This window comes from Harpia harpyja, chromosome 13 (assembly GCF_026419915.1).
Source record: "Harpia harpyja isolate bHarHar1 chromosome 13, bHarHar1 primary haplotype, whole genome shotgun sequence".
NCBI lineage: Eukaryota > Metazoa > Chordata > Aves > Accipitriformes > Accipitridae > Harpia > Harpia harpyja.
The window spans coordinates 5,437,661-5,451,083 of NC_068952.1; the positions used below are offsets into that span (position 1 = coordinate 5,437,661).

Below are 13,423 nucleotides of genomic sequence, written 5' to 3' on the forward strand. Positions count from 1 at the left end.
GTGTGATGTCCAGCCACACCTCCCCATGGTGCTTCATGTGCAAACACAACAGGTAAACAAGGATAACAACACGGAACTGGCTGTGGGGATTAATGCAGCCCAAACACACTGAGTGACATTTTTCCAAAAGTCAAGTTCCTTGGCCATCTTTGGTAGGGAGCTCAAGCTTGGAGGCCTTCTGAATGCAGCACTGTATTTTTCTTCAGCTGGATAAAGAGAGCTGCTTTGTCCTGACTGCCACAGACTTAAAGATCATGGTCTCATCTAGGCTGACAAGGACAGGAAAAGCCACAGTGGGAATGAGAAACCTCATGGGAAGTCTTAGGATGCTCTGGGAATGCAAGAGTGGTACAAGAGAAGCCATTCTCCCCGCTATGCCTTCAGAGAGGCCCTATGCCTTCACTTTCTGGCTTGAGAGTTCGGCTTCATGAAATGTCTTTATCCCCCCAGGATTTAAAGTACTGCAGATTGGAACGTGATAGTAAGTGAAACAAAGAATCCCTATGTAGGCAGGCTTCAAAGAGGGAAGCTCTTCATTTCCACATTAGTGGTGAGCCTTTTAAATCAGGACTTTGTTTTCCTTGGCTTAGAAGGGGAGGAAAAAGAAATGGACAGTTCCAAGATGACAACACCACACCCAGGGTGCTGCTGGTCGGAGGGGGAATACTGTGTAGTTATTTTGCTTCCTTCTTCCCCTTCCTCGACAGGGATCTTAGAGAAATCCAGTTCTGGAATTGAGCAAGGAGAAATCCCATGCCTTTCAACCACTCTCTTTTCCATGGTAGTAGAAGGCACCTTTTGGATGTATACTGAAACTGAGGTCTTGACCACTTATGGCCTTTAAAGATTTCATCAGTTTCTTCCTGAGAGCAGGGGCATTAACGCTCAGGGTGGATCCTCCCTGTTTTGAGTTGATGCACTGTGCCATAACCCCCTGTAGTCCCTGCAAAACATTTCTGGTTTTTTCCCAGGCTGAGCTGCTGCTGCTTACTGTCACAACGCGTGGCACACCCTGCCTCACAAGCATCAGAGTTTCTGTGGCAGAGAAAGTGATTCCTATACAAACACAAGACTAACTTAATTCCTGGTAAAATAACATCATTGTAATTATTGCCTAGATAAAAACATTACCCCTCTTAACTACAGCTGATGAAGTGCTTAACACCCTTAATTCTTGCAGCCAAACAGCTAGTGTTGTACAGGAAGACTGGAGCAGCCCTTCGTATTCCTGAGAGGCAATGTGCTCCAGATCCAAAAGGGTGAAAAAAAGTTATAAGCTAAAATTTTTATATTAGCATATGATATGCCTTGTTTGTGATTTTTCACTGAACTGAGGACTGGTGGCTTAGCCTGTGGATGGCAGTAAAATATCTTTGATGGAATAATTGAAAGGCATTGCCGAGAAGCATTTCCATTCAGAGTAGCTTTCTCAGGGGTTTATTGCTCAAGGAAAGCCAGAAACAGTTGCATTGATTTGCAGATGAGATGACAGAGAAAACATTTTCAAATACTGTAAGGTATTTATACTGCTTAAGATTTAAGGATTGCTCCTAACTAATCTTTTCAAAGCTCTCATGAAAGACAATCTAGCTTGCATCCTTTTAATGTGTTTTAAGCAGAGTGGTGTCCATTCAGCTGGTTTATCTTATACAGTGCACCTCTGCATGCTGGAAATGGGCCAAGACAGAAACATCTGGTATTCCAAGGAGCAAAGGAATATAGCAAAATTTAGACTGCCCACAAGATAATCCTCCTGGTGCTGCTCCATGAGAGCTCCAGGGGGTCAAAGAAGTCCCACTGCCAGAGCTCTTTGCTTGGTACTGAACTGCATAAAACAAAATGAATTTGTGAAAAAAAGGGAATGATGAATGGCTGAGTATATACTGATTCTTTCTACAACCAGTTTAGTTTCTGGAGCTTAATGGTACTGCAAGTGCTTCTAATCCCACAAGTTATTTGGTAGATTCAGATACAAGCAAGCAGGGCCTGCCAGTTACTATCCCAGTCACCCTCCTGGGAGATTCAGAGATTTTCAAGAGTTGGTAGAAAGTGAGATTTACTAAAAAGCCTTGCTCTTGTCTCAAAGAAACTTCTTTTCAAAATATCAAAAGCCTGTTCCTCTGATCTGTCTCCAAGGATTTGTAATTTCAAGCCATTTCCACGAGCTAGAAAGGCAAGGTGAAGTATATGGGGAAACAGAAAATGAGTCCAAATAGATAAAGAGCACAGTTGTGCTGACAGCCATAACAAACTGTCCAAATCAAAGCAGACACCAAAATGCTGTCTAAAACATATATATACACAAATCTATCTGAACAGCTGGTATCTGTACCTCTGGAGTCATAACTTTCAGAAAAGGGCTTCAAATTTCCTGAAGTGTGATTGCACCACCTGGAGCACAAGGAATCATTAGAAAATCTGGGATTTTCTGCAAAATTCTGAACTGGGAGTCAGCACTGAAGAACCAAAGCATTCAAGGATGTCGAGATCTGGGACTGCAGTTTGGACCCCTATATAATCCAACCAGCCAAGCCCAAGCAGTACCAATACAGCAGAGAATACATACCCTGAAATGAAAAATCCCAGCATAATCATCCTGGAATCCTTGGTCCTTTGGTAAAACATTTTCCAAAAATTGCTTCTGCAGTGTCAGGGAGCCCAGGGCAGCCAGCATCCAGCAGTCACCTCAAGGGAGGGAAGAATCCAGTGCATTCAGTCAGTTACTCACTGTCGTGGACCATAACTAACTCTTTAGGTGAGTACACTTCAACATCTAAGAACCAGCTTGTAAAGAGAAACCAACATTATTCTGTCTCCCTTTCCTCCTGAAAAATGCTGAACCACTATGCAGTATTCACCAGCAATGTCCTTTGGGAACCCTGATGCTACCCAGCCATCCTTTTCTACTTTCATGCTCCTCCTATCTTTTGTGGTCATGTTGAGACTTGCAGTCTAGAACATTCTTTAGGAAATCTTCAGACCTCTCAGTGGGGTGAGAAATATGAAGATATTTCTTTCTATATCAGAGCAGAGCTGCTCCCAAAGACAAACATGGTTACGGGCCAGGAGAAAAAGATGGAACCTATACAGGGTGCAGACACACATCTGGGTAAGGATGAGAGAAGATGGAAAGAAATATCCACAGGGAAGAAAACACTGAGAGTCAGAGGAAGACATTAGGATTAAAAGAAAATTCAGTCCTACACATGTTGGAGCTGTGCCTACTTACCCCTGAACTGTGATCATTGTACTTGAAGCATCTGCCTGATCTCAGTTGGACCTCCCTTTCTATGCTTATCCTTACATACATAGAGGGCAGGTGCCATACATAAGTAACAGGGATTAGAGCTACTGCATTTGGGAATCCTGTTAAATAACTGCAATGAATTGTGTGTGGACTTGTGTGAGTCTGGATTGACTTGCACTGGTTGTTTACGGCAGCTACTGTGGTCCATGTCTTCCCACCAAGCACTCAGAACATAGCAAAGCAGTCACAGATTATTGCTTTGTGCCAATCTTTTCCAAAACAGGAATATGACCTTACCTATTTCTCCTTGCTTGATATCAAATCTGCTAACTCCATCTGTGATCAAATAAGGATTTCTCTGAAATTCCTGGAGGAAAGAAAATGCAAAGATCATTGTGAGTACCCAGCCTTTGCCAGCAGCGTGCTCCTGCCCCTTGAAGACCCTTGCTTGCCTACCTTTTCCACAGCTGAAAACTATTTCTCCTGAGCCCTGATGTTTTGTTGCCTGCCACCAACAAAACCAGAGGAGCTACTCAGGCATCTCTTCTTTAGTCTGCTCTATTCCTAGGGATGGGGACTCGTGGCTGGGCGCTCACTGAGTTTTCATTTGGGTTTCTCTAATACTACCAACACCTTTCAGAGAGGCCTCTGAGCCTGGCTGCAAAATCATGGAGTTTCCCGGGGGACAGTAGGGCAGAGACACAGAGGTTTCCAAGCAAAGAGGATGAGGGTCTGTACTTCAGCTCACCACTGGGTCTGGGAATGTTTTACTGTGAGCCTTTTGTGTTTCCATGCAGGACTAATACAGATCAGCCCGGGCTGCTTTTCATCACTCTGGTGAGGAAGCTATAGAAAGAGAGCTTAATCTCTCACTGCAAAATCCCATGTGCCTGGCTGACTTATTTTTAATTCAGGGAGAATTTTTCTTGCATTCCTTGAGAGTCTTGCTTGGGCAGTGAAGGGGGAAACACTTCCGAGCTTGGATTTGCACACAGAAATGGGAACCATTCTCCCACCTGCGTCCGCTATTGGTCTGGGATATCTGAGTGCTCAGGTAGGAATGGCCTGAGCATCCCCTGTGAGTAACCCTTGGCACATCCCAACTGGATAAGGCTCTGTTTTGAAAGAGCAATCAGCCTTAAATAGGAAAGTCACCGTGCACCTAAGAAAATGAAGAGATAAAAGGGAGAAAAAACATCTGAGTAAGAAAAATAATACAGCAGCTCTTCCTTAAGCAGGCCCTGGCATTCTTCTCCCCAATTGATTTGACATGCTGCACAAAAATGAGACCAGTGCACAATGCGACTCGTGACTCACACAGCTGTGTGAGCTCAGCATTAGAAAATGCTGTCAGTTCTCTGAAATGGCTTCACGGTGATCAAACCCCTCTAAGAAGTTTCCCTGTCAGTAGAAGATGCAACACAACGTTACTGCTCCAGGCTGGCAGACAGATCATGCTCCCACAGCACTGCTGACACTGGGGAAAGCAGCCTGGGCAGGTATCTTCCTTGACAGATGCTTTCACGCAGCCATCCACACCTATCGCAGGACTTCAGGGATTTGCAATAAGAGATTTACTCTTAGTATGGGAGCAGGCCTAAGAAGTGGTGGTCACCACCAGCAGCAGTTGGTCATCATACAGGGAAGCAGCAGTGATCAGCCCTTCTCCCTTCTCCTCTACATCTGTCCCAGCTTTATCTTCTCCCTGCCTCTATTTCCCTGACAGCAGTTTGCCTCCCTCACCTGGGTGAATTCAAAACCTCCCACAAGCAGGAAAGAGTAACTCGCATGACAAGGCTCTGACCTTGGCTTATGCCTTTGTGTGTGTCTGACTTGCCAATAGTCATCCCAGAAAACTAACAGCATAAAGGAACTGGTATCCCCCCCCCCCATTATTTCTGAGACTGTTGAAATCTTAGTTGCCCCAGGCAGGGTGGCTGGGCTCTGATGGACGTGCTACAGTGCAGAGCTGCCATGGGGGTAACCACCATATAGAAACAAGAGTCTGAAACTGATGGGAAGGCAGCTGTCTCTCTTATGGGATTCCTGAGGAAGGGGCTAATGCTCTGCTCTGTGCTGGGATGATAGAGCTCTTAAGTGCACTGTGGATCCTGCTAGCCTGTTACAGAGACCAGCTGAAAAGTCCGCCCATTAGATGCCTCAGCAGATACCCTATTGCCCACCAAGATGTTCAACTCCTCAGTAAGCAAACGGGGATGAGCTGAGTCATTAAGCAGGTTTCTTGCTAAGAGAAACCAGTAATTTTGTCTACATTAACAGAAACTAAACTAAACTAACAGAAAAGACATGATCTGAAGTCAGCCCCAGCCAACATGCCTTGATTGTGCATACAGACAATTTTGTGGCCATCAGAGAGAACAAAAGCTGAAGTCAAACACTCTCACTATAATTCCCACGCACAACACACTAAGCTCTGCTTCCAGTGGGGTGTACTCCCCACAGACTTAGGGGGCAATAACTGGAAAGCAACACAGAGCATGTGACTAGCCATGAAAAAGGGGCTGCTCAGCAGCTGTCCCTCTGCAGAAACCACGCAACAAATAGAAGGTGAATTCCGACTGAGCCGACACCAGTGCCGCTGCCTGAAATGGCAGCAGTCCTCCTTGCTGTGTGCACTGCGGTCAGAAATAGCGGGGCAGGTTTTAACGTCAGGTTTGTGCTTTTGAGTGTAGCCACCTCTCTGTAGGCTTGAGAAGAAGAGGCAGCATAGGCACACTTCAAAGGGATGCACTGCACAGAGCATGGGCTCTTTGCAGAGCTTTGGGTGTGAGCCAAGGAAGGTCAGGGGACAAGCAGAAGCTGAAGCAAAGGCAGGAGGGGGCAGTGGCAGGGAATTGCAAGACCAGATACTCAGAAGAGCTCTGGAAGAGCATGACCCCTGAAGTCAGTGGTGGAATGGTTGTTCCCTTGAAGGATGCTGTGTGCAGCCTGAACTAAGCACAGAGCTTAGAGAGGACATAATTGTGATGGGTGCAGTGCTTTGGAAATCTGGGCCATCTCAACTGGAAGGAAAGGAAGTCTCCAATTAGCCCCTATTCCTTCAAAGGCAAGAATACAGCAGTCATAAAACACCAGAAACTATCATCTGTTATTGCAAAACACAGCTATGCACAGTTACCGCTACACAAAATGTGCAAGTCTCACTATACGCTAGTGCTCAAATTGCATGACAAATAGAGAAACCACAGATTTAACTGTAAGTCTGTCCAGCCTGTTTCACTGAGAAATTATGATGAGGCTTTGTGGCATTTTCCCCAAGACTTTTCAGTTTTAGCTGGAGGAGGGGAAAGAAGAGGGAGCATACGGAGGCACGTGGTCTCTTCTCAGAGTATCTACAAGTCCAGCAGTGAAGGCAACCATATGGGCTGCAAGTCAACCGCTCTGCCTGAACTCATCCCCCCAGGACAAAGCTATCATCACTTGCTTTCCCTGGCCTGCTGAAGACTTCATTATGTATTCAAAATAAAAGAGAAGTTCAAGGTCAAACCAGTTCATCCTCTAGAGAATGGTCTTACCATCGAAGTACTGCTTATCCAAAGGGCAAGATGGAGAATTAATTTGAGAGGTGGAAGGAAAGCACCCTGTACATCCATCTGACTCTAAGTTTCTTTTTATAATTGCTCAACATTTTTAAGGAAGAACAAGTCCCCAGAAGAAGCTGGAGGTGAGTAGTGTAGATGCAGGCCGTGTGCAGACATATGCAAAGGACACAGTCAGACATTTCTGTGGAAAATTGGAAGACTGAGGTGGGATTTCATAGGCAGCATAAGCCTGTCTGACTGCAGGCTGCTTCTCAGTATGGTGGTCTGGCCATGGCCACTTTCCCACAGATTTCCCCACTAGCCCAGCATGATCCTGAGTGCAGGTACAAGGCCACTGAGGGCTAAGAGGCAGGAGATGACTCTTTGCAGTGCTGCCTCCCAATCAGTTCACCTTAACCCTAGAGTAAAATCCCAGCCCTGCTTCTGTTCCTGCCACAGCACCCCATCTTTCCCTTTGGCTGCACTTGTGTTGCTCTCCCCTGCTCCAGCTCCACCTTCCTGACACGTCCTGCCATTGTGAGCCACAGTGTTCCCTGTTTAACAGACACCAATTAAGAAAAATAAAAAGGCTGCTATTGAGTGAAAACCAAACTCTGTTCTCAGCTGGACAAATCTTAATTCAGCATCACTGCTGTGCCTTCTGAATTAAGAAGCAAACATGGTATTGCAATTCCCTGGGCTGAGGGCACTGCCTAGCCGTGCGCTGAGGAGGGGTCAGGCACGCCACTGTCGTACATCCCAAAACCACAGGAAACCTCTACAGAACAGCTAACACAGAAATAAGGCAGTTGGAGTAACAAGGGAGAGCAGGACAAAGAATAAGCTGTGCTGGGTCACACCGAAGGTCTGTCTGTTGCAATGACTTGTCTCCGACAGCTTGGAGAGGGAGAGGATAACCGAGCAAGCTGAAACTAACACTCCTCCGCATACATCCTCCCACTCTCCATCACTTGGGGGCTAAAGGATTTCCCAGGCTGGAGGCTCTATCCACAGTTTTGTGTTTATTAGACCTCAAGGGAATCGGGAATCTGTTTCCTTCAATCTGCCTAATTTTTACTTTTTTTTAAAATCTCATTCTGCTTTTCTTTGACATTCTCTTAGGTGGGAAAAAGCAGGCTAATCTCAAGGGGTTTGCTTGCACCACCAGAACTCAGTTCCCTGCTTTACAGCAGAATAGCTCAATTCCTAATCGCCTGTTTTCAATACAAATGCCTTAGTTGCTTAAAAAACCCTGCTCTGCTCCAGCGCTCTCTCACAAGGGAGGAATGAGGTCCTCAGACTCCACACAGGTGGGGAGCCCACAAATGTGAGAGCAAAGTCCTGTTGGAGGATGGACTGGTGTCCAATAACCAGCAGAAACAGAAACCAGCTCAGATTTTACCTGCAACCTATTTGCTTTGTGTGGCTCAGTGCTAAAAACCAGTGACAATTACAAACAAATGAGGTAAATACAAAGGAGGTAAACAAGGGAGGTAGCTCTGTCTACCCCAAGCCTTTGAGAGGCAGTTTCCTTAGAGGTCTCGCAACCTCCCAATTGGACCACGCAGTACAAGCTTAAGTTTTCAAAGTGGCACGCTATTACCCACTATTTCCCTGTGACCACCACAGCCATATAATCCTGCTAGCTGACTCCCCAGCCTAAGAAACAGGGAAGCAGGTGAGTCAGCAAACCATCATAGGAGCAGTGCTTTCCCCTTAACCCGGGATGTGTGCATACCCCCACAACAATCAGCCCTTTCCAAAAGCAACAGAGGCCAGAGACAGTATGCAAATAAACCCTCCTCATCTACAGCCTGTGCAGAAAGACAGACGTAATAAATGGTGACGCACTGCAGCTTCCTCAGCCCAGAGAGATGAACTCTGAAGTTGAGGTCAGATGCAATCAGCTGAGTAGGCAAGGGCTGAGACAATGGCAGCCTGGAAATGCTGCTCCTGTTCAATTACACTGATTGCATGCGCACTCTCAAAAATAAGGTGAATTGATTTTGATTTTCATCAAGGAGAAATACTGAACAGGATCCAAGGGCCTTGTGGCCCCTGGGAAATACTGAAGCTGTGAACTCCGCCACGAACAGCTGGCAAGCAGCTTTGGCTCATGCCAGAGAACAGCCCCACGGTGACAGACCTGCAGGTAGTGCAGGACAGCACTATCCCTCATCGCCACACATTTCCCATAACTTACTTTATTAAAACAGCTCATGTGACAATCCACATTTCTTTTTCCTTTTTTTTTTTTTTTTAGGTTTGTCTTCATTTTTCCCCTGTGCTATTAGAGCTAAGTTTTTAGGTTAACTTCAAACTGTTGTGTGATTTCTTGCCTGAATAAAATCTGTCTTTTTCACCCCTCAAGCTACAGACAGGCCAAGGCTGATGCAGCAGGAACTCCAGCTCAGGTTATTTGTCTGGAAAGATCCTAATTTCAAAATTATTTTTTTAAAGGATCCATTTTGGTTTAGTCAGTTCTTGGGTCCAAAATTCCTTAACATTGATTTAAATCCTGGAAATCAAATAAAATGCCAATAAACGAATAATCACCAAAACCAGTGCAGAATCATGATAGGCACTCTGTCGCTGAAAGAAGGTGACATTTGCTTTGGGAAGGGACAGAGGAAGAGAGGAAAAAATGCAAGCAAGCCCCTTCGCAAAATTACTGAATCAAATGATGAATCACTTTTCCCAGCGAGCAAGCCTTGACTTAAACTCTATCATTTTCGCCAATGCTTTTTAGATACTAAGTGCAATAGCACGGTTCCCTGAGTCTCTGCTAAGGGAACAAGGTATTTCTCTCGCTCAAGTTTACATTAAAGCAGCCGCTTTCTGTGGCTTCTATCAAAGGACTTTAGACCCTACTCTTCCCTTCCCCTGACACCAGACACGAGGCAAATACCCAGGAGTCCATGCCCTGATGCTACGAACAGACTGTGAATATGCAGAGGAAACTTATGTCAGCTATTTCAAACAGTCCTTTCACCACGCACCCTCCTACTAGTCACATTAGAGGCACTCTGGGATTTCTCTCATGATGACACTCAAAGCTCCACTGGCCACCTTGCAGCTTTTCCCTCTCTTCTGGTTGCCTCACATGCATGTCATAGCCTATGTTAAACAGGGGATGGACCCTCATATGACAGGCTCTTGCTCAGCAATTCCTCACTCCATAAGGTAGCCCCAGGGTCCCCAAGAGATGAAGGGTGAGCAGCTGCAGGAACAGCAGTCTGTGACTTTGAAGACATTCAGAAAAATTTTCAGCAACTTCACCCTCCGCCCATTTTAGCCTTTTTTTTAAAGCATAAGCACTGAAGATCAGGGACTATCCTTAACATTTATAATGGGCACCATATCAAGCGCAATGGTGGGCTAACCCTGGTGCAGGGCCAAGGCACTGCTGCATACGTGGTAATCTGTCTCCCCTCACACATACCATGTTTGAAAATATAACCAGTGTTAGCAAAAGTGAAGTTTCTTTTTGCATCTGATCATGCATTATGATCAGAACAGAGTAAAATCTTTAGCCTGAACATTAATTGATGAAAAACGTGTTTTCAACAACAGCAATTCATTTCGTGACTTCCTCTGTTCCACTCAATTGCTTGTGTGAAGGAAAAGCACTAAACAAGGAAAGAATTTGTTCTGAACATTTTTTTTTAAAGGAGCATCTCAGTTTTTAAAATCTGACATAACTCTTCAAGGAGAATTTCCCTTTGACTGTTCTTTAGAAAAGCCCAGCTATAGAAAATACCTTGTTCAGTCCAAAACATAACTTCTCTTCCATTTCTCCAAAGTGTGGGTAAAGCAAAAGACCATTTCATTGCAGATCTCCTGCTGTGTCTGGTACCTCCAAGCCCCACCTCTAGTAATGCTTGAAGTTCCACATGCAAAATCTCAGTTACAAATTGCACCCATTTCAATGGACATAGACTAAGGGCCTGGGGATGAAAACACAGCCTGGAGCAGTCCCCATCTGATGGGAAACTGCAACTACTGCAGAGTTAGGGAAAGTGACATTTCAAATGTTGTCTTGGTGCCCCTGATCCACCTGCCCCCTCAGGGACTCCCATGTTAAATCAGCTCACTTACTTAAGTCAAAATAAGTTGTTTCTGACTGTCACCACTGACTATTGCTGTCTGAAAATCAAGCTGTTTTCTCTCTACTTTATACATTACCCTCAGATATGAAGACCCCAAACTCTGAACACAATTGGCAATTCTCTTGACAATGTACAAGGTAAAATAGAAGCAGCATGTTGCTCAAGTGCTTGGATCTGGAACAATGACAGCAGTTATAATTGCTATCTCCCACTTAAATAACCAGATACTATATGACTCAGAAAATGGAGGCTAAGAGATTATTAGGACCAAGATGCCAAATTTTGTCATAGGTACATTTCCAGCCAAATTTTTTTTAATGTCAGAGGGAGCTAATGGTGGAGGCTGAGAAAAATATAGATATAGGTTAAATTGGCCATGCTCTGTCGACAGGATGCAACTACACTCTCTGGGAGACGTATTCAGGTAAGAAACGGTCTCCCTTGGGGAAATTATAGGTATCTCTGCCAAGTAGTTTAGGTAGCTTAAACACCTGGGATCATGTATCCTTAAGTTAGCATTGCAATGACCTAAGAACAACGAATGAACATTTCTGGATGGGTGAAAGGTGCCCAACTGAAAAACTTCAGGAATGGGGCACTTCGGCTCCTAAAACTGCAGCCTTCCCTCTTCTCCCCGGGGACCAACTCACAGAGGCAACTGGATGCAGCACTGGCCTTTCAGGACATTTGAAATGCAAATACTATTTTATTTACTTCCTGACCCTTGGCTCAAAACATCTGCAGCTCTATAAATGAAAAGCAATGACTGCTTTAGCAACTTCTTCTGCCCCTGCTTTGTTCTGCCAGGAGACAGAGGCCACACTTTGATGTCACCGTGACACAGCATGGGTGTTATGGTGACGTTTGAGAACTTCTGGTTGGGCTCCCCAGGCAGTTGATGCCATTGCCCTTTATCTTGCATCTTGTATAGCAGGATGAAGCCTGGCTGGTTGGGAAACGGCTACAGGTGGAAATTTTGGTCAAACTAAGAGGAAAAAAAAAAAAAAATTTAGAATGGAGCCTTCTTCAGCACTGGCATCCTAGGTTTCTGTTCCAGATGAGCCAGTTGAGTCAGCAGTCTCAACTTCTGTCCCTTGAGTACGACGTAGAAGATCAGCTAGTGATGCTGCCTTAACTTCTACAATAGAAGAAATGGCTTTTCAATGTTCGCGTTGTGAACCCTGGACCATAAGCATACGGTTTAATTTTTCAGAGGAGAGCTCTGGCAAAGCCAATGACTTTTCATCCTGCTCTTTCCTGAAAAAAATTGAAAATTTTTGGAAGCAATTGGTTTCAGTCAATTTGGTGGGGTGATGCTGGAAACTGTGTAGTGATTGCTGACAAAATGGAAGCGCTGGGAAGGAGAGGACCTCTGCAAATTTTTGAAACCGATTCCACAAGAACTTTCATGGATTCAGCAAAATGGAAGGGGATTCTCCAACACCTGCCTCACCTGACAAACTTCAAGCACTAGCAGCAGGTTCTGCTTTTGGCAAGGTACGTCAGTCCCTTTGCACATGAAATAACTCTCAGGATATTAGAGTAGGATAGATGTTCTTCCCACACTGCGGTGCCTCAAAATTGGTGGCATTTGGGTTTCTAAGTCTGTTTGTATGCTTTTGAAATCCTACGCTTCTCTGCTGCTCCCAAATGGCAAAAACACCAGGGTGGTTAGTACTTAACAGAACTGTATCATAACATTTTATTCCAGTTTATTCATCTTTAAATGCCCCTGAGAGTCCTTTCTAATATCCATGTTTGTCTTTTGTAAGTCTAACGCTTAGTTATCATACATTTGTCTTTCTCAGTCTGGAAATGGTGGCAACTAACTCGTCTCCTTTGCATTTTTTAGTTGCTATTCTACTATAACCCCTGTTTCAAGAAAGATTATCCCCACCTGCTACAAACCTGTAAGCAGAGTGCTGGTGTAAAAAACACAGCACCAGCTGCATTCTCACTGGACCCAGATTTGAAGAAAGGCTGCCTGAGGAGAAGCCCAGATGTTCAGCCAGCAGTACGAGCTGCTTCTGCAGAGAAGAATGATCCCTTCATAGCAGCTCCACAGAGGACACCCAGACATCTGCACCCAGCGCCTCCACACCTACCAAACCATGTGATAAAGCATCTACCCAGACTGGAAGTGCCTGTACCTCTGCATACACAATTATTCGGATGCTTTCAGGCCCTGCTGCAGCAGTGGGTAGTGAAAAGTTCAAGCCTCAGGCTCTATCCCTATCACCACAACACTGCAGCCACCGCCCTGTTGGTGTCCAGGCTGCAGCTTCTGCTCCATGTGATACCTCACCACATCACATTCCTTTTACACCAGGGCTGGGGCTTCCCGCCTTTCCATTTGGGCATCCATATTCAGCAGCTACGCAGGCTCCCTGGGCTAGCCTGCTTCCCTTCTGGGACCCATGGCTTTCAATGTCCATGCTGGCAGCAGCCGCTGCTGTTGCTATGCCAAGGCCACCACACTGCCAAGCTCCAGCATGCCCTCATTGCCCTGCTTGCATCTGCCGTCC

General features: G+C 45.3%; 1 protein-coding gene across 2 annotated transcripts in view; it reads right to left on the bottom strand.

Annotated features, from left to right (window-relative positions):
* Positions 1-13,423, bottom strand: part of LOC128150502 (calpain-13-like) — a 53,599-nt gene that overhangs the window by 31,872 nt on the left and 8,304 nt on the right. For both annotated transcript variants that reach the window (XM_052806726.1, XM_052806725.1), the window contains exons 3-4: positions 3,545-3,614; positions 2,567-2,685 (exon numbers count right to left, since the gene is read on the bottom strand). In XM_052806726.1, the coding sequence (XP_052662686.1) occupies positions 2,567-2,685; positions 3,545-3,614 (189 nt within the window). The remainder of the gene's footprint in view (positions 1-2,566; positions 2,686-3,544; positions 3,615-13,423) is intronic.